The 22,180-nt window shown below is 35.9% G+C and overlaps 1 protein-coding gene across 1 annotated transcript in view; it reads left to right on the forward strand.

Moving 5' to 3' along the window:
- Window positions 1–20,312, forward strand: part of LOC127637067 (ceramide glucosyltransferase) — a 29,664-nt gene extending 9,352 nt beyond the window's left edge. Inside the window, exons 2-9 of the mRNA XM_052117925.1 lie at window positions 147–288; window positions 9,795–9,897; window positions 10,597–10,698; window positions 12,299–12,411; window positions 12,889–13,067; window positions 13,345–13,431; window positions 14,467–14,653; window positions 15,259–20,312. Of these exons, the coding sequence (XP_051973885.1) occupies window positions 147–288; window positions 9,795–9,897; window positions 10,597–10,698; window positions 12,299–12,411; window positions 12,889–13,067; window positions 13,345–13,431; window positions 14,467–14,653; window positions 15,259–15,429 (1,084 nt within the window). The 3' untranslated portion in view covers window positions 15,430–20,312. The remainder of the gene's footprint in view (window positions 1–146; window positions 289–9,794; window positions 9,898–10,596; window positions 10,699–12,298; window positions 12,412–12,888; window positions 13,068–13,344; window positions 13,432–14,466; window positions 14,654–15,258) is intronic.
- Window positions 20,313–22,180: the final 1,868 nt, after the last annotated feature.

The raw sequence follows: 22,180 nt of genomic DNA on the forward strand, positions 1-22,180 counted from the left end.
CCCAGAAAACCCCACCTTGAAATTTGCAAAGATTGAAATGCAGTTTCCTGCTTACAGCACAGATGTTGTAGTCTGTTATTTAAGATGTTGGAATCACTGTCATTGTCATCTTTTTAAAGCTGATTTCTTTCTCTCTTGCTTTGCAGCCGTCTGCATCTCAACAAGAAAACCACAGACAAGCTGCCGTACAGTAAACTGGCTGGAGTCTCGCTGCTGAAGCCCCTCAAGGGTGTGGACCCCAATCTAATAAACAACCTGGAGACATTCTTCGAGCTGGACTATCCCAAGGTATTCGGACTATACTTGCTGTTTTTATCAGAAATATCAATGTCACAGACAATAAGCATGAAGTCTCATTCTATAGTCCAACCTGCCTTTATGTGGTTGTTTCTAACCACACCTTTTGCTTTATATTTGAACTTTGTTTTTTGGAAGTTTCCAATTTTCACCAATCAATTCTTACAGACATCCTGTCACTCTACCAGTTTAAATTTGTTTACTTTGCATGGCATATATCATATCCGTGCGTGCGTGCAATTGTCAAGTGGTACATTTTTTTGATTTCCTGTTGATCCAGTGGTGTCTATGAAGTGGGAGGGGGAGAAATGTACTTAAACCCTCAATATGTTTATGGAAAGAGCAATGTTGTGTTCCCACCAAGTGTTGGTGAAATGTCGACTGAACTGACGATGTAGATGATATAATTACTACACATGCAAGGCCACATGTTTGAATAGTGCATTTATCCATTACACGCTCCTGTTGTTTTTCCTGTATTACCATAATGTATGTGTTATGCGCAGCTTGGTTTGTATTCTTTACTCGACTATAACTGAAACTTTCTGTTGGCTTTGGCCATAATCAGACAATGATGCTGGTTTGGTTTAAAACTTTAGGAAGCCACTAACATGGAGAAAGCAATTGATGACATCATACTCTCCATCAAAACATTCTGAAGAACCCCTACTTTGCCTTTTATGAAAACTAGAACATGACCGCACGTTGTTTACATGGTATTTAACATCGCTAAGCAGAGGCAGTAACTCCTATTCTATGGAAAGAATACATATATTCTCAGGCAGCCCATTTCATGGTAAATTCTATGAAGTTTAATGTGAGTGAAAGGAGTAGTTTTCCTCCTTTTTACTCTTACAGTGTTGTAAAAAATATTTGAATACATGCTTTCATTTGCCTGGCAAATGTGTGTCCCAAGCCTGTCCCTGAGATCACTGCAAGGCATTAACATCACTAAAAGTGAAAATACATCTGGGTGACATGTTAATCAATGTTAAAAAAGTAGTGTAGTGCATTACATTTTTATTTCTTGTAATCCTATAATGACAAAATACCATTATTGACTTTCAATTAAGTTAATTACTTGGGATATAAATATTTCTAAAGTAATACTATAAGTAGAATACATTTAAAACATGAATCCCATTATTAACGTATGGAAAACCAAAAGCTTTTCTGTGAAAAGTGTTTTAGAAAGTAACAAGTAATTAATAATGTGATTTATTGACTCATTGATTCACAGTCTGATGATGCACAGTGAATATTGGATATTTTAAATGAAATTAATTAATCTATGTCAGTAATCCAATTACAATTCTATAGTAATTGTTCATTTTGTAATAAAAAAAAAATAAAATTTAGCATCTTGTCCAACACTTATAAACAAATGACTAACATTGCTTTTACATTTTAAATCTGCATATATTAAAGGAAGTACAACAAATACTAGCAATGTTAAAATCATAGGATCTTTTTTCTTTATTGCTTTACGGTAATGAAACGTGGGGGTGGAGGGTGTGCTTAATTGTCCTGAAAACAATGCAGAAAAAAAAATCATAATGGTCCTATAAACGGTCCTATTATTTATTTTTTTTTACATTTGATTTTTTGCATTGAAATGAAACCCGAAGATGTTCTTGACATCAAGTTTATTCAGTCATTCTGGGTTTGCTAAATGAGGCGTCTGTGTTGAGCAGTAATGAAGTGGTTGCCGGGGACCTGATGGAAATACGCAGGGTGTGTGTGCCCTGAGAATACATACTTATCTTTGTTGCCGAGCACCAGCACGGTCTAATTGCAGTGTTTCTATTTTGCTTCCTAACTTGAGCACCAAGCTTTGGATAAATCACTGATGCTTTTCTAATAAGCTTTTCCAGGTATCATGGCTCTGTGAAAAATATTTTCTTATTTGTATGAAATCTTCAGGTGTTTTTTTTTTTTTTTTTTTTGGCAAATTCAAGCATTGTGTATATAGTCTTCATTCCTCAAAACAATGAATGACTGAGTTTCTAGAGAAAGCGGTTTCTTTTGACCTAATATTGACCTTAAGACATGCCAGTCTATTGTATACTGTGGCAACTCAAAAACAACACAAAGACAATGTTAAGCTTCATTTAATGAACAATATAGCTTTCAACCGTGTTTGATGTAATGGCAAGTGATTTTCTAGAACTAAATCAGCAATTTGGAATGATTACTCAAGGATAAGCTGTTGGAGTGATGGCTGCTGGAAATGGTGTCTGTCTAGATTTTTATAAAAAAAAAAAGACTTTCAAATAGTGATGGTGCTGTTTTTTTTTTAATATAGGCTACATCTGTAATGTCTTGACTATACTTTGTGATCAGTTAAATGTCACTTTGGTGAATTGAAGTGCCAATTTCCTTCAGAAACCGCAAAATCTGTACATTATTCCAAACTTCTGGCCGCCAGTGTTAACTTTTATTTTAGTGTAATATGATTGCTTACTGACCTAATCTGTGTAAATGGTGTATATCCAATAGGGTTTTGTTGATAGAAATTTACATAGATTTTATTACGCTAAATTCATGTTAAATGCATATTGTTTGCGTCTTGTGGCTCTTTTTAATTGGTGTGCATTTAACATTTATAGATTGGCCCCATTTATAATAAAATGACTGCAAAAATTGCTTTTTGTTTTTAGGGTCAATTATTTTTGTCGTAATCAACTTTATGCCACAAATTCTGTTAATTGAGCTTAATTTATGTTGAACCTGGAATATTCTCTTAATTAGATTTTAAAGGCTGATTTTATCTACTGAATGATCTATTCCATAGAGCTTAAAGTTGATAGCATTAATGCTCGTTAAAACATGTCCTAATGCAGGCTGTAGTATTGATGGAGGGGAATAAACCTTCAGTGTCTGTGTGCTTCATTTGAGGTATTTGGGAGCTCAGTGTTTGAATTGATGGAGTTGACGTGGTGCATTATTTCTGCAACAATGCATTCATACGTGTAGCTCTGCATGTGGGACATTCTGCTCTGTTTTCCACTCATCAGGCAGCTGGCGGTGCATACCAGATTTTGGTTCCTCCTGACTGATGGATTGATAGTGACTCCTCGTGTTGGGTTGTGTTTAGGAGCACTGCTGTATAGTAGGGGTGAGATTCTATAGAAACTTGTCGATACAATATTATCAATTTGTGGTCGTCATGATACAACTTTTTTTTATTATTATTATTTGTTTACGCACTAGGAATGGGTCATGATGGTTGACTAGTGCTTTACTCGACATGATATTAATGTGTTGTACTTTTGTTGGATTTTTATTTTTGTTACATGAATTAGTAAATGCAAAGTTTATGCACATGTCTTCTAATCAAATAAAATATAAATCCACTTTTAAGCGAGCATATACGTTTGTTATTTTGTAAATTGTATTTGCGTCTTGGCGCTTTTATCCAGCATTTGTTATTCGATATTCCAAAATTTGGTTAAACCCAGCTGATTCAGTTTTACAAGAAGATTTTAGTGTAAACTTCAGTATTTTAGATGTATTCTCTTTAAAGCACCACCGCTACATTAAAAAAACATTATTGTGACCACATTATAACCCCCAGTTCTCATTACCGTAACAAGTCCAGAAAGTTTACTTTTTTTACTATAAAAAAAATTAAGTGATGATTCTCATTACAGTAACAGTCATTTTTTTGTGTGTGTGTTACTGTAAAAAAGATGCTTTTGAACAATTTTTTTCATTCTACGAAACAAAGGCAGTAGTATCAAGTAGAGCTGAAGGATTAATCGAAATAAAAATGAAATCGTGATTTATCAAACCACAAAGGCTTCGATTAAGTCAACTCATGGCCCTCTTGGAAGTGTGCTTGGGCATGGTGGGCCAGTGGGTCCCGGTCCCCAGGTTGAGAACCACTTCTCTAAAAGTTAAGCATTTTGAACATTTCTATAGATGGCATCTGATGAGCTGGAATGATTGTATCTTTCAGAACATGTCAACTATGTGCTAATCTCTAGTACAGCGGTTCACAAACTTTTCACAGCTCGCACCTTTTCTTATCTTTGACAAAGTTCAAGTACCTCCATCACATTACGTAGCTAAATGGAGTGGTGGTGGCGTAGTGGTCTAAGCACAGAACTGTTAATCAGAAGGTTGCTGGTTCGATCCCCACAGCCACCACCATTGTGTCCTTGAGCAAGGCACTTAACTCCAGGTTGCTCTGGGGGGGATTGTCCCTTTAATAAGTGCACTAAGTCACTTTGGATAAAAGCGTCTGCCAAATGCATAAATGTAAATGTCATAGCAATATTTTTTTTTTTTTTTAACACCACAAAATAATTTATGGACAAACTAGAAATATGAAGGAATACTTGTGCTCCTCTCTTATTTAGTACAAGATTGTACTATAAAGGTTTCAAATGTTATATCTAAACAAATCCTTGTCTATTAAACTGGAAAGGAGATGGAAATCCACTGGTCAAATGTTTGGAAACCCTACAGCTTGCATTCAAATTTAAGTTGTGTATTGGATAATATTTTGAAATATTCAGTTAAATAATATTTATTGAATGATTATTCTTAATTTTTTGCAAATGAATCGATATTTACACTACTGCAGGATCGATAATTAGCTTTTTCCTTATTAACATATTACTACATAAGATTATAGCCTGAATGTATTGTATGCCTAAATACATGTAAAATATGAATTCATATGTACATCTGTCTGTATTTCTGTGACAGTTGAAGGGTGTACAATGAGGAGGAAGAATAGACATTATTTTGAATTTGGTTAGTGGAACAACTGTTTCTGTGAAAGTGTTTTAGAAAGTAGCTTGAGTAACTAGTAATGGGATTTATTTTGTCCAATGAAGTAATCAGAAAAGTTGTGTGTAAACTTGCAATGGATAATCCAACACTGCTTGTAATATGCTAGTATGTTTTTCTAGCACATTTATTGAAGTGTCATGAGATCTATTTCCATGAAATGTAAATATTATTAAGTTACGTTGAATATGTGTGTTTATATTTGCTTATACTTATCCCACATCCTGATTGGTCTGTTTCAAACCGACATTGATTCGATGTGCTATTGAACTTATTTTTAACTTTACCCAACGTCTAAACGCCAAAGCTCATGGCGTGAGACACTGACAAAAGATGTGTTGCAAGGAAAAAAACTTCCATTTAGTGAATGTTTACATAAGACCAATAATTTTTAATAATTACAGATGAAATTAAATAAAGCGTCACGTGTCGTTAAAATTTACAAACGTCTACCAAATAATATAAGCATAAAAATATTTGTCAGTAAGGCTCCACTCCAAGTGTTGCTTTAGGGGACTAAATGCAACCAAAGCAAAGTGACAATCTTAATTGGATATCAGTGAGCGTGCCAATGACCACAGGCTTCCAGGAATGACGTGACTCTCAACTCTGTGGAATGTGATGAGGATCTGTGGGGGCCACGTGTTCAGCTGTTATGAGATTGTTGTGGTATGCGTTCAAATCGTTTTTGTTCTTTCTTGCTTTATTTTCATTTTATCAAATTTAGAATAATTTTCTCTTAAGAGTGTAAACTTGAGATCACGCCCACAATTTGACTATAATTATAAGTGACGTGGTAAATGTGTAACTCATTTTAAACTTATTATTATTTGTTTTTGTGTTAGAACTAATTTCCAGTAAGCTCTAGTTTTTTGGTTAATTTGATTGATTGAAGTTTATTTCGAGCAAAATAAAATAAAATAATATATACATATATATTAACACACACACACACAAATAAAAAAATAAAAATAACCTAGCACAGCTTATCTCCCATATACATAGATATAAATATATACACACATATTATTTACACTTATAATAATAGTTGCTCGAAAGGGAGTGGAAAGAAGTATAACTTATTTACTCCCACCCCCAATTCCTTCCCATATATTACCCCATATATCCGCTGCCATTAACAGTTAAATAAATAATAATTTATTTATTTATTTATTCAATCTCTGATTGAACTTCAGGTTACACTAAACTGGGTTTATCAACAACCAAAAACCGAGTTAAGGATGATTGCCTACTCCGTCTGAATACACTAGCCTTTACTATCAGTTTTAAAGATTTCTCTATTTTTGAAGTTCCATATGATTAATGCCCTTTTAACTGCTTTTAAAGTAATTGCTGAGACTTTCTCCTACATGTAAAGGCAAAGATGGCTCATTAATGGTAGAATAAATGATTTTATTTTGAGGTGTGATCGTAGCACTAACTATGTCATGGTGGTTTGTCTAGTTTAATGTTTGTATACTGAGTTCTGTGAAAAGATACACCTATACTGTTACCTGGTATGTTTGCCCAAACAGTCCACTCCCTTTTGGCATCAACTGAGCTTCAGCTTCCTTTGAGAGAAGGTAAAAACAATGTTCTTTTTCCAATGAGCTTTCCTGGAATAGACACTGAGATCTCTAAATTAATAATGCCGGGAGGGACATTAGCTCTGGGGATTTTTCAGGGAACAAAACCAGACAGTGGTAGTCAGGCCAGGAAATTGGCTGTAGAAGGTCTTGGTATTTCTCGTCTACCACCATTGATTGAATTGAGAATAAGGAAACCTATTCATTGGTTGTCACATTACCAGATTTTCAAGTAGTCCATACCAGTATCAGTGAACCTTTTTTAGAGCAAATAGGTTTCCTAAAAATCAATGGCAACATATGTTGCATCATCCATCCAATCACTGCCAACCATGTAAAACATTTCTGACAAACCTATTGAGTGGTCCAAACATCATCGTCAGCATGAAACTGAACGTTTGACCGGATGTGAGGAGTGAATGCACTTAGCTGCATAGAGGCTATAGGATCCTCCCTTGCTCCCTTTTTAGTGAATGACTTCCAGTGTGCAGTCTGTCTGTCAGAATCGGAACAGTTTGAAATGCACCTTATTTTCATCCCAACTCTTTATAAAGCCTCTCAAAGCAAAATATTTCAGCTTTGAGATGGACTCATTGATTCACAGTCTGATGATGCACAGTGAATATTGGATATTTTAAATGAAAATGAGCCTGTAGTCCATGTACGTGATTATTGTGTTTAACAGTGTGCCGTTTTGCGATAAATCACTCAGTTTTTACATTGAAATCCATTTGAGTCAAGAGATTAGTCTTTAGTTTCATCCAAAAGTTTAGTTCTCCCAAAGACAAACATCGGCACCATGTTGTTTTCTCACATGACTCTGCGCTGTCATTAATGGGTTAAACTTTCGATGCACCGAGTCTGCTGAACTGAGATCAGTTGGTTTAAATGAAATTATACATAGCCAAAATACAACATCCACGCATGTGGATGCGAGGATACATGAGGTTATATATGTGTGTGTTTCTTTCACTTATTTGTCTGGTAACAATTTCCAAAAGTGCATTTGCATGCCTAGCAGATGTAGCATGTTATTTTTTCTGAAAGTTATAAAATTGCCACCACAGAGCACAAATGCTCTATTTTGTTTAATAGGTTTCTGTGGTGGAATGACTCTGGTTACTTTTTTTGTTTTTTAGTATTGACTTGGTCCTGAAGTACCAGTACTTCCCCCACATCCTTAAACACAAATACTTGGTTCCTTTTTCAACATGAGATATTGCATGGTTGGATTTCCCAGTGGTTTCCAGTTCTCATCTCTCAAACGCTGGTATTCATTATTTGTATCTGTACAACTGGGTCACAACCCAATGTACAAATCTATCTAGCTCCCTCATTCAGCTTAAAACAGGTGGCATGCCTGAACACCGCACAGATCATCAGAACCTCTCCTGATCTCTTACACTGGATTTCAGTTTGATGGGCTGTTCCCAGACGCCTTTTATAAATAATTGAATAAAAGCCACCCACTCATTCAGCACCGCATTATTACCCGCTCAGGGGGGAATGCCACATATCCACATCTCTGGACACACAGAAAAGACCCTTTGTCTGTCCAGTCCCAGGTCCAGTGTCATAGTCATGGCAACAAGGTCGCTGTGGAGTGTTATGAGGTGACTAGAGGGGGGAGGTGTGTCTTACTTTGGCCCTAGTGCAAATGCAAGCTAGAGCTCAATACCTAAAACCTTCTGTCCTGAAAGCCTTCGATTTGTTTTGTGGCTTCTCTCCCTTTCTTTGCCGGTACAGTTAATAGAATGCTGGAAGTGTTGTCAGCTCGGAAACATCGAGACCCTTCGAGGACAAGAAAATCTAGAGAATCGAGTGACTATTTCAGCGCAAACTGGCAGCTTTGTGATTTCTGATTCTTTAAAGGGCATTATTCCACTCTTTTGTATGCATTTTATTTTTGGCAGATGCTATTTGCAATGCAGTATAAACCGTAACCTACTCAGTTTCAAAACCTAGTGAGCTGCCTATGTTGGCAGCATCATAGGCACACTCCAGACGGCTGTTCCCAAAGCTTGATTAAAGTGATTTTCCAGGTTCAATATAAGTTCAGCTCAATCGAAAACAGTTGTGGCACAATGTTGATTACCACAAATTATTTTGACTTGTCCCTTGTTTCTGAAATAAACAAGCCAAAATCGTGGTTACAGTAAGGCATTTACAATGGAAGAGAATGGGGCCAGTCCATAAACCTTAAAATACACTTCAAAAGATAAGGTATCCCGCTAAAGTTCGAGCGCTCTATAGATTTGGTAATCGCAAAGAAGACTCTCTGTACTTGTTCTTTGTTGCAACACTCGAAGTGGGTGAAAATTAGTCGTTCCACGCATGTAAATGTGTTTGTTGTAAATAGTGCGTTTATTGTAGCTACGGTGTAATTGAGCACTACAGTGCCCACCCACTTTTTTAGCTGCTTTTGTTCCGGAAGTATTTTTCCCATAATTTTTTTTCCACTGGGAAACAAACGCTTTCTTTTAAAGCGTTTCAAGCCAATTACAAAATCGACCAGATCTGAGGTCAATCACAACATTTACAAACTTTCATTCGAAAGCAAAAAATTATAAAACTGTTAAGAATAGAAACCATATATTTAAGTTTATTGCAAAATATTTAGATCTATACAAATGTTTGAGGGTGCATGGAGACTCGATTGTGTTATTCACAGTTATCAGAGCTTCTGAGCTCTTTTGGTGCAGTTTGTTTGCTGCGACTGATTGGTGGTTCTCTGCATGCGGTTGTTGGTAGAGTAGTTCTTTGAGAATTCTGCTATTAAACAGGATTTTCTTTTATGAAGTTGAAATAAACAGGACTGATGTCTTCAACCAATCATACACCATTGATTAGCATCCTCAGAGCTCAACTTAGCTCTGTCTTTTAAAGTTTTATATGGTATCATTAAAAAAAATCCCCTATTGAAAAAACAAATGGGATTTTTTTCTTCCAGATCCAGACTGTTGCACTCTATTGATTGGTGGTTTTGTAAAGCACCAGTTTGTACGAACCACTTATATTTATCTCCGTGACTGTATCATTATGCCGTTATTGTTTCCATCTATTCTTTCCAACAAATGGACCGTTCATTTTATATATTTTTTTGTTTTACAGTATGAAATTCTGCTGTGTGTCCAAGACCACGATGACCCAGCCATTGATGTTTGTAAAAAGCTTCTGGGCAAATATCCCAATGTTGACGCCAGGTTATTTATAGGTAAGTAGCTGACAATCTCTTATTTTATCTTTTATATAATTTTTTTTAATTGTAACTTAAAGCCAAAACTAATCAGGCAGCCTCATCTCTTTTCCTTCATGGATTCATTTTTTTATTTATTTTTTTAAACGCATGCAGGGAAAAGACCGAACCTCAGGGGAGTTCCTTAAGGGGAATAAGGCAACCCGCATGTGTACCGCAACTCAGCTGTGTATATGCAAATGTAACCCTTTGAGTGGATATTGATTCTTGCTCATTAGGACCAGCTGGTGACTTTAGCTGGTGATTCTCAAGGGTCCTGTTATCCGTTGCTGTCATGCCCCATTGCTTTCAGTTATTCTGTAACCGCACACAGTCAGGGGAGATAGGCTGGCTTGGAGATGTCATACACTGCCTTGAATAAAACTGAAGCTGTGTTAGAAAACACTGAATGTTATTGGAGGTTTTATTGGTTAAAACATCTCAAAGTAATTTAGCCCACTTGCCATTAACAGCCAATCACACAGTAAAACATCACGTTGTGTGGAGTGCATTAGTGCTCTGAGGCATTTTAATATCTTTATATTGTGGCCTTTTCAAAAAAGATCTTCAATTGTTTGATTAAATGGTTAAAAGCTTAATTTTGTCTTGTTTACATCTGTGTGTGAAGTAATGTTGATATGTTTATGCAAGGGAATGTTGCTTTGTCTTTTCTTTCAGGGGGTAAGAAAGTGGGCATCAATCCCAAAATAAATAACCTCATGCCAGCTTATGAAGGGGCAAAGTACGAACTCATCTGGATCTGTGACAGTGGCATTCGGGGTAAGTTTGCCAACCAGAATAGTCCACTTTTTAAATGGATAAAAACACAAAATATATTTTTGTAATGTTTCATTAAATATTGAATTTAAAGGTATAGTTCACCCAAAAAATTAGAATTTGCTGATTATTTACACTCAGGCCATCCGAGGTAAATCAGAGTTTCTTTCTTAGAGTAAATAATCAGCAAATTAAAAATGTTTGGGTGAATTATACCTTATAAGACTTTTTGGCATTGAAAAATTAGCTTTTTTTTAAGGTAAATCTTTTGAAACCGGCCAACAAATAATATGGGTCACATTACCCCAACATAAAAAAACAAAAATTTTAAGCCCGTTTTAAATACCATAAGGTGTTTTGTGAAATGTTTCATTTTTTACATTATTTTAAAAACAATAAAACATACTTTCCCTCGCTCATTGAGGTATGAAAAAAGTTATCTTGAATGTAATGTGAAAAAAAAATAGGCTATTTAGTCTATACATCATCATACAATTTGTTGTATTACCTTTTTAGATTTTATTTAAATTTCTGTATTTGTTTTCTGTAATGCAGTCAAATTTGAATCACCATTAAGAATAGTAAAAATCGTGGTAATGAGAATTGGCTAGTAAAATGTGCTTAAATGTGTGTGTTTACATTCATAATCTTTAACCGATTAGGTTTAACCTTCTATGCTCAGATCAGTCTGCCAAGGAAAAAATGATTATCAAAATCAAAATCATCAGCAGCATTGTTGCGTTTTGATAATTTATTAATTTTGCACTGGACATTTTATTGTAATTTGTAAAAAACATCAAACTGATCAAACAGCCATGTGTCATCTGTTGTTGGAAAGCTGTCAGAGTCGAATAAAACAAGCCTATTTGTTTTACTCGCAGACAAATATACAGAAAGTAACGGCTAAGTATGTCTTTGACATACACGTTACATGTAAACAGGTGTTGCTTATAAGCATATAACTTCATGAAAAATAAACAGAACACAAAATATTGCATAGCATTACCATGAGTGATTCCTGTTTAACCGAGCCCACACCCATGTAATCAGATGCATAGATCATTAGATAATCCACACAAAGCACAATGCGTACACAGCACATAATGTGCTATCTGGCTAAAAACACGTTAGCTTTCGTGGATCAGATGACTTCATCAGAAATTATGTACATTTGTTCAGTGTCATGGAAAGCTAAACCAACCGTATTAGAATTCAGATCTCTGCAACGAGGATAAATTATGAATTAATCAACGTTTTGTTTTTCAGCAGTTTCTTGGGCTGAGAATCTCATTAAATAATCTATACAATACAAAATATTTATAAATAAGCTGATTTTTTTGGTAGTTGTCAATGAACAATGTTAATTCTTTTAACAGTAATGTCACAATGCAAAAAACATCTTAGTAGATTGCCTGTTTTAGTACGATGATCGCATTATCTAGCTCTGTTTGTCTGACTTCCCAAGGTTACTGGTGCGACATCAATCAGACTAAAACAATCATTTGTCTAAAATGTTATTTAATGCTATATTAGACAGAATCCAAACTTTTAAAGTGCATTTAAACATAACTATCAGTCTTAATCATGGGCTATTGTTCAACAGTGAAGCCAGAGTCTCTGACTGATATGGCTAATCAGATGACCGAGAAGGTGGGGCTGGTTCATGGCCTACCATATGTGGCTGACAGACAAGGATTTGCCGCCACATTGGAGCAGGTCAGGAGCCTTCAGTATTGACCTTCTGAATTCTTTGTGGGAACACTGTTGAAGCTGTCTGTCTGGACTTTACTGTAGGATAAATGTAGTTTCATTAGTTTAATAGCAAACAGGGATGTCACTGCTTACAGTAATGGTGTATTATGTATGTTAGGGCTGCGTTCAGTCCTGTCACACTTCAATTAAACTGCTGAGTTGTGGCTTTGTTGCTAGTAAAAACTCTCAAACTGAAATGGAACACCATATGGTACTGTCTTTGAGCTGTAGGGGTTTAAAGTACTTGTGCCAAATATATGCAATTATTAATGAAGTTATTATATAGAAATTATTTATAGTACATTAATCATTAAAGTGACAGCCCTACCAAATAATTCTTCCATATGCAATACTCTTGAAGGTCAAAGCAATTCTTAGTGATTCAAATCCTAGAGTGTGTATATATAAAGAGTTACAATTGTTTAATGTGAAATTCTTCAGGTATATTTTGGAACATCCCATCCTCGTTCCTACATCTCAGCCAATGTAATGGGGATCAAGTGTGTCACAGGGATGTCCTGTCTCATGAGGAAGGATATCCTGGACCAGGCTGGTGGGCTGATTACGTTCGCGCAGTACATCGCTGAAGATTACTTCATGGCCAAAGCCATCGCAGACAGGTTTGCCAGAAATTCTTAAACAGTTTGCCACTTTATATATCAGTACAGAATGCTAATAACAAATTCTGTCATGTCATAATTTTGGTTAATGGTGCCTACTTTTTGTTTAGAATTTAATAAATGGCCTGTGGAATCAGTAGTATTCTCTTGTATTAAAGAAAGTTCATTCAGAAATGAAAGTGGTTGTCTTTTACTCACCCTCATGGTTTTGTTTGACCAACTCTTAAACTGTTCTGTCTTTATATGTGCATGCAATGATGTGGTGTTTCTCTTGCAGAGGATGGAAATTTTCCATGGCAACGCAAGTAGCCATGCAGAATTCGGGCTCATACTCTATTGCACAGTTCCAGTCACGCATGATCAGGTACGGCGGTTGTTCAATCAGCTTTTTATGTGTGGTGATGGAACCTCTACAATAGTGCTGAGATTGCATCTGTGGGTTTTGTTTGCAGTTGCTTGCTATTTTTTGTCAGTGTTGCAGTTGCATTCCCTTTTTTTTGTATTTTTTTTTTATTATATATATATAACAAAATGTATTCTAAATCAACAAGATGGAAATAAAGTTCTTAAACAAGCCCTGTATAATTAGACTGGCTTTGGGTTTACCAGACCCCAATCTAATGCGTTCTTAAGCCTAAAGTATACTTCAGTCAAACGCTAGGCATCTGCACACAGGACCCATGATGCAAATTTCGTGATCCGCATTGAGCACTGAAAGAGTGCGGCCTGATTTTTCTAACCGCGCACGAACACTCAGTATATGCGTCTGCCTGGAATTACTTGCACTAATTAGTGAGTCCACAAGGTGGCAGTACTCGCAATTGAGCTGTTGCTTTCACAAAGAAGTTTAAGATGGTGATGTAATCGGCGCTTAACAACAGGAGACGAATGTGGATCTGCACATCAAGAGTGCGTTTGTGAGGAGTTCAGGAGATGCATTCATTTGTATATCTACATTCCCTCAGACTCGAAAGACAATGTTTATGGGTCTTAATCTCTTGAAGATGAACAGTCCAGTCTGTAATAGCAGTCATAGCATGCATGCGCCAACCGCCTATGTATGCGTGCACAGTCAAATTAAGTATGCTTTTACAGGCTAGCGTTTGACTAGGCAGACGTTAAGTGTTCGCGTCAAACCGAACTATATGACCGACGCGCTCCATTCTTGTGTTCAGAAACATAAACTTTTCAGTTGTTGATCCATTGTGACCATCCTGTCCTGAGATCAAATGTCTTGAATATTTTGATGGATTTACTGAATTAACATAAATGTTTATTCATTTTTCATATGCTAAAATTAGCTTTTGATAAAACCATTTTCTGTTTTGTGGTGTCCAAAATCACTAACCTGGTGTACAAACATTGCATTTTGGTAAACATCTAATATTGTTCTCTATAGATGGTCCAAACTGAGAATCAACATGTTGCCAGCCACTGTCATAGAGCCCATCTCAGAGTGCTTTGTGGCCAGCCTGATCATTGGCTGGGCTGCCCATCATGTGTTCCGCTGGGACATCATGGTGTTTTTCCTGTGCCATTGCCTGGCCTGGTTCATTTCTGACTACATTCAGCTCAGAGGAGTACAGGTAAGAATTTGAAACCCTAAAGATTCCAGACTTTTGTTAAGTTTCGGTTTGATTGCTTAAAATCTGTTTTATATTCAACATGAAACAAAATTTACTATTACTGTCTTGATACGCGTTCCTGGTCTTGTTGTGCAGAATTCATCATTGCATGTTAATTCCAAAGAAAAAGTGCTTGTAATCGAAATTGTAAGTGAATCGGCACATTAGTATTTGAGATGATTGGATTCCTTTTTGAAGACTAATTAAACCGAAAACAAATTGCATGTCTTGAAAATTTTTATACTCAAACGATTGTTCAGATAAATTTGCACCAGCTCGCTAACAACAGCACTCCGGTGTGTTCATGCTGACTGATCTTAACTGACTGAACTGGAAGCTGGAGAGTTATGAACCAAAAACTAGTGCAAAAGCACCATCTTTTGGCCCGATATGTTCTAAATGACGTCACACCCATTCATCGATTTTGTAGGAAGTATATCGGGACCTTTATAATGTGCAAAAGTTTACCAAACAAAAGTCGTTCTTCGTTGCCGTTTTATCTTAAATGTCTTTATTCATCAAGGATTTATAAGTTATTCTTGTCCTCTTTTTCTGAACTCTCAAAGGGCGGCCCTCCATCCTTTTCCAAGCTGGACTACGCTGTGGCCTGGTTCATCAGGGAGTCCATGACAATTCAGATTTTCTTGTCCGCTCTTTGGGACCCCACCATCAGCTGGAGGGCGGGTCGCTACAGATTGCGCTGCGGAGGTACAGCAGAGGAAATCTTGGATGTTTAAAGCGCGCCAAGTGCCATGGACTATGCGCTGGTGGCAAAAAAGAACTGAACTGCGAGAAGCAGCAGATGGACAAACAAACTGCAACTTTTGTTCCAAATTCTGATAGTTTTTTTATCCGTGACTTTTGGTAGCTTCAATAGATAATTTTATGTTCTTGATGCTTTTTTTCATGCGATGACCTTGAATTCTAGATGAGCCAAAATGTTGAAGTGGAGAAGAGAAATGAGGAAATGATGTCTGGTAATGTGGCGGCACTTTGACGGGACATCAGATTCCGAATGAAAACGCATCAATTTTAGGTTATTTATTTTTTTATTTTTAAATGTCCTGGCAACATATCTAGTGGTGATGAACAACAGCATATCCATTTTATCATTTGTGTATATCAATGGTACGACTTTTAATGCTAGTAATAACACAAAAATTCACCCAAAAATCTTGTCATTCCAAACCTGTATGACTTTATATCTTCTGTGGAATACAAAATGAGACATTTTGAATAATGTACTAGTTGCTCTATTTCATGCAGTGATGAAGAATTGGGATTGAAGCTTTAAAACCAACAACAACAAAAAAAACGCCATAAAAGTGGCCCATATCTGCAATATTCCATGTCTTCTGAAGTCATATGCAGAAGTTAAATATCATGGCTCTCCTTGGCGTGTTCACGAGTCCTATTCTTGAGGAAATCATCCTTTTTAAGTATCAGTTTTTTCCAATACATTGGTTGATCCGGTTCACAAAACCTGTCGGACCGATTCGTTCACGACCAATCCTTTTCTCGAGTTCAACTTTAATGGATTGCAGCAGTTCTCAAGTTAATCTTCACCCTCTAGTATGCTGTTAGAAGTTATTCATGACTTTATTTTGTCCTGTTAATCACACAAACCTATAATATAACTTCAGAAGACTTGGAATCTAGCGCACGAGTCATATGCACCACTTTTCAGTGCTTTTGCATCCTTTTTGAAGCTTGAGACCTCCAGTCTGCATTCATTGTACTTCCATGGAAAACAGCGGCCAGTACGTTCATCAATTTCTCTTTTGTCTTCCACAGAAGAAAGAAATGGGTATAGGTTTGGATTGAGGATTTTCATTTTTGAATGCTCTATTCCTTTAAGACGAATGAGTGAAGCATTCTAAATGGTACTAGAGTATGAATTGCTCACATGCTTATCACAGTGTTGCTCTTGACGTGTAGCACTCTTGCCATATTTTATAAATGTGTGGACTTCTGAATGCTCAACTGATCCATTCAGGTCCATTTTATGTTTACTAGGCAGAGCAATATTTTCTATAGAGGGTGAGGTTATACACTTTGAACCGTGGTTTGTGTACAGTTACCTTTGAACTTTCTTTGAAACATTGCTACGTTTGCAAAATGCTTGAGAACTCTGCATCCACCCTACAGTATTCAAACATGAGGAATGAAGGTTCAGCCTAAGTTATCCTCAACACAATATTTGCAAATGTAGTGCCATTTGAAGAGTAACCGCTTTTATTATTATAATTTTAGCATCTTCAAACAAACACAATGGGTTTGACCTTTACTTGTTAGGCTTTACTCTTGCTTCATTATCTTGTGTAAATGCACTAGTCACACTCGTTCCAGGACCAGGGTGTGCTAAACACACATTGGGCATTTCCCCCCTGCGCCGTTGTTCGCCAGAGAAGTATTTTCCTGCAAATGTTTTGACTTTTTACTAGATAGAATTGCGATGAATTCTACTAAATTGTCCAAACATTTCATCCAATTGCATTTCAATTAAACTGATTCCAATGTTGTGAGGCAAGAGCTTGAGAGCTTTGTTTATATACACTCAGTTTGAGTTTACACAATTCGGCATGATTTCACGCCCACAATTATTTAATTATCGTCAGATGTATACCAACAGGTTTACAGTCTGATTCATGTAAAAACAAAATCTCAATAGGACCGCGTGGCGCTTTTTTAGGCTTTTCTAATTCCTCAACTATTATGCAAACGCATTTAAAGAAATGGTTTGACCCAAAAATGAAAATTCTCTTATCATTTACTCACCCTGTTGTTCCAGTTTTGTTTTCCATGGAAGAAAGTCATACAGGTGTGGAATGATGTGAGTAAACGAAGACAGAATTTTCATTTTTTGGTGAACTATTCCTTTAACGTTGCAAAGAGTCAAACAAAATTCAGAAACAATTTACATACTTCTCTGTCATCTTTCCCCTTTTTTCCTTCTGCAGTTGTATCTTGAAGAACTGCTAGTTTATGTCGAGCACTGTCGAAAGCTATGGTTGAGAAAACACTCGCCCTGCCGTGTCCTCAATCTTTGAAACTCGCTTGTCTTTGTGTGTTTGTGATTTCATTGTTTTCATTGTGAAGTACCCATGTCAACACTGGCAGTATTGTTTTAGACATAATCTACTCATTCACTAGAACTCACAAACATTAGTGTGTGATTCAGGGCAAACGTATTGGCATGAGCCAAGCGCATGTGCCTTGATGTATTCCATCAGCTGCCATTTAAATGTCACTTTTCAGAGTAATAAAACTGTTTTAGCCCAATGCCAAATTCTCAATCCTTTAAGAAGTATTGGTTTTGTCATTTCTAATTCGAATTAATTTGTTTTGGTGAAATCTTGGGCTGACTATTGGAAATAAACTGTTTTGTGCATGAGGCCAGGAAATTTATGCCAGTTGACCGTAACATGGCGATTGAAGTATTAAAAGTTGGGAATTAATACATTTGCAATAATGAGACCGTTTAAGTTGTAGGAGAAATACCATGTTCAGACTGTGAAAACAAATATTTGCTTCCAAAACCCATTTCTGGGCGAATTGTACGCAAGCATTTCCAGGTCACATTTTACCCCATCTAAAGGAATATAAAATTATATTTTTCATAATAAATATTTTATTATATATATATATATATATATATATATATATATATTATTTATAAAAATAAAATAAAAAAATTATGATTTATTTTTGCATTTAGACATTATTTTCTTAAGTATTTATTTTTTGCCATTCTGAATATTTGTTTTTTTTTTTACATAAATTGGCACAGTACAACAAATACTACTTATACATGAATACTGCTAATAATAATATATAGTTTATATAATTTAATAATCCGAATGAGAATTTGACCAGAAAAGTGCTTGATTGTCATGAAAATATTATCCGTCACAATGTAAAAAAAAAAAAAGTAATTGATCCTAAAATGGGCTTAATTTTCTATTTTTTAAATTTTGGGATGAATATGACCTGGAAATTGACAAGTTTCATGAGATTCCCCCCTCTATGTCTAGATTTCGTTTTAATAAACATTTCATGTTTTGTACTTACTGTAAACAGTGTGCCTCATTCATGAAATGCAAAACACATTTTTGAACATTGTTCGCAAAACTATCCTTGCGTCAACTATTGCATTGAACTGAAGGTTTTATTCGGTAAACCACATTTTTTTTGCTAAACCAAGTACTTTTCAGATTTTGTTCGCAAAGACATTCTTGCAGAAATTGTTGCATTTAAATGAATGCGTTGGTTTACGTAAAAATTGGTATTTATGAAGCCTTTACAAATAAATTGGTTCACTTATGTGTTTTATTAACAACGCAATTGTGATGTGACTCAGCAACATTGGAAAAATGAAATGTTCCATTATGTTAATGTGTGACTAACATGATATTTTCATTGTCTATCTGTAACACTTCAAACGCCTCAATAGAATCAATAGGCTAGCGTTTTGGTTAGGAAAGGGGAAGGCTTGCATTTTCTGCAACTATCCTAGTTCCTCTGACTTTCAAACCATATGTGCTGGTTTTATGTTTGTGAAATATTGTCTATAAATAACTTGTAAATTCACCTCATTTATGAAAAGTCTAATGCACTGTACATTTTTCTGTTTAGACTTTCCCCTTTCTGTGTGGCTGTGTGTGAATGCGACCGAGTGTGTCTTTTCAGAAATATGTTTATTGCCTTTTTTTGATATGTCAGTCCTGAATGGATTGTATTATAGTGATGTTTTGTGGGGAGCTGGACTTTTTTTTTTTTTTATAATTTTTTTTTTTTTTTACCATACATGTACAATTGTATGTTTATCAATATATATATTAACATGTTTTAGCAAAGACCGGTGATCTGTATGGTGTCATGTGATCATGAGAACACTTGTGGCTGTTTTGAACATGCCAATCGGAGTACCAGAAGCTGCTTTTGTCAACACCCTTTATTCATACACAAACTAAATGGTGTCCCACTAGTTAACAAAACAGTCTGCAGATTTCACGAAGTCTATATGAACAGCACTGTGTGCCAATTTCAAAGCGTGCGTTGAAACAAAATGGGTGTGTTTCAAAACCAAGTGAGCTGAGTTTTAGTGGCAATATTGGTGTGTTTGAACGGGATTTGAGCACTTGGACATGCACCCATGATGCCCAGAATTGCTGTCTAGGTAGACGGCACACTAGGTTTTGAGACATAGCCAATATAAGTGTCATATGCTCTAACATTTTCACTCTAGTTTAAATGATCCAAACAATCAAAATGGCGCAGAGAATCTACTAAGACATGTTTACCATATGATCACTGGGCACAGTAGAGGGAAAAAAAGTCTAGTTGTGATCCACCACTTCTATTTTATGTGCTGTTACGAAGAGTAAACAAAAAGATTTTAATTTAAAAATATGTACAGATTATTTATGAAGTTAGTTTAATTTATCCAAGTTGTAATTTTTTTTTTTTTCTCACCAATGCGGAAGTATGGGTGGACAAACTTTTAGTTTTTCAATCTTGTGTTGATATTTTGTAGATGATTGTTGAACCGTATTCATGATGCAGAATGCGTAATCCACAGCTGGAAACTGTTATTACAGATTTATTAAAGCTTTATCAAGCAATATATAAAGTGCCTGTAGTTTTTTTCTTATTCTTCCTTAATCCGTTTTATATGATTGTCTGACTTCCTTTGTGTTTGTGACACCATTCATGCCCTATATCCCATTTGACACCGCAAGTACAATCAATCACACAGGAAGTGTGCATGACCTCGATAATTGGTCTGAAATTTAGCAGTCTTTTTCATTTTTACAAAGATGGATTAACAATAATTTGTGGTGGTTAGTTGCTAAAGCAAGCATCAATATTAGTATTAAATTTAGTTTAACTAGTTTTTTATATATATATATATATATATATACATACACATCTTCCCTGAGGTCCAGTTAGTAAGTTTGTTTTGCACCAAACAGTCATAATTTAGGCATATAATAATTTTCCACCCTGTCTCTGGCCCTCTGTCTGAAACACTGTTTTAAGCTGTAGAACCGAGACTTCAATGCAAGGACGAAAAAGATATTTTCGGGGGCAGGGGCTCAAGTGGAAAAAAGGGCACTTCTCATAATTATTTATAAAAAATAAAAATAATTTAAACAAAACATTAACTATATTAACACAACATTGATTTCCTTACCATTTTTTTTATTCACTCATGAAATTGTTTCGTACTCCACAGATTTTAACAAAATAATCAGTGCACACAGAGACCATGGTCTTCTTTAATATTCACTAGGTTTATCACAAGAGCAGTCAACAGCAAGGTAAACTATGCCACATTATGCATGTTTTCTATGCTACTAGTTTAAAGTATATATTTAGAATAAATTACTGCACCAAGGAGAGTGACATAGTTTCACAAATGATTTGTTTATTTTGCACAAGGCAATAAATCGTTTTAATTCTTTTGGTGTTATTGGAATGCATAACACTACAATGTATGCAAATGAGTGCATTTTAATTATTTAATGCCTACTTTGCATATCGGTGTGGCGATTGTGATGATGTTATTAGACACAAATGTTACTGTATTCACCTGTAGTGTCTCCATTAATTACAGTTCATTAGCCTGTATGCCCATGATAATTTCCTTAGCTACATTTTTGCTAACTTATTACATTAGCTAGTAGCTCATGAGTCATGCATGTTAGCAAGACACAAGTTAAATATTTGTCTTTTGGCTAATTAGCTGTAAAGTCGAGGGACTGGTAGCTTAGTCTTTTGTTCATCACCACTCACCTCCACACAAGCCAAGAGAAGCACAGCTGGGATAGGAGTTGGGAGGGGCTGCTGTCTCTGTGTCTGATGTGCACTTTCAGGGTTTACACATGACATACACCCAACAAATTTCATCTGAATGTATCAAACTGTTCACTCAAGCAACAGCATAAACTATCAAATAGTCATGAATAAAATAGTTTACTTATGGATTTGCGGTCCAATTCTGTTTTAACTGCCCCATCTTTCAATAACAGTTCCTTTGCAAGGAGCCACGTGACGCCATGCGAAGTTCGGATGTGTGAATGGCGAGCTCTGCACAATTTGCTAGTTTTAATACTTTTCATTTCATAAACCAGTGAGATTCGATACACCCTGTTCCTTAACTGTTCTAAGAAGACAATATGTCAAAGAATTCAAAATCCTTAGGCTCTGGAGACATTAAAAGACACTTATGTGCTCAAGCTGATGCTTTCCTGGAGGCTGCAGACGAGGAAGTCAATTTGGCCGGAGAAGTGAAGGAGATTCGGTGTGAATTGCTGAACGTGTCGGCAATGCTGGTGAAGGTCGTTGCTAACTTGGAAGATCTTGCTGTAATATGTTGATTGATCACTGCCATTGAGACCATGGTGAGCACACAGTGTTCCGGTTCGGAGATCCACAGAGGGTGACAGGCCCGATCAATTCTGGCCAAATTTCTGAGATCATCTG

Source organism: Xyrauchen texanus, chromosome 44 (assembly GCF_025860055.1).
Source record: "Xyrauchen texanus isolate HMW12.3.18 chromosome 44, RBS_HiC_50CHRs, whole genome shotgun sequence".
NCBI classification, from domain to species: Eukaryota; Metazoa; Chordata; class Actinopteri; order Cypriniformes; family Catostomidae; genus Xyrauchen; species Xyrauchen texanus.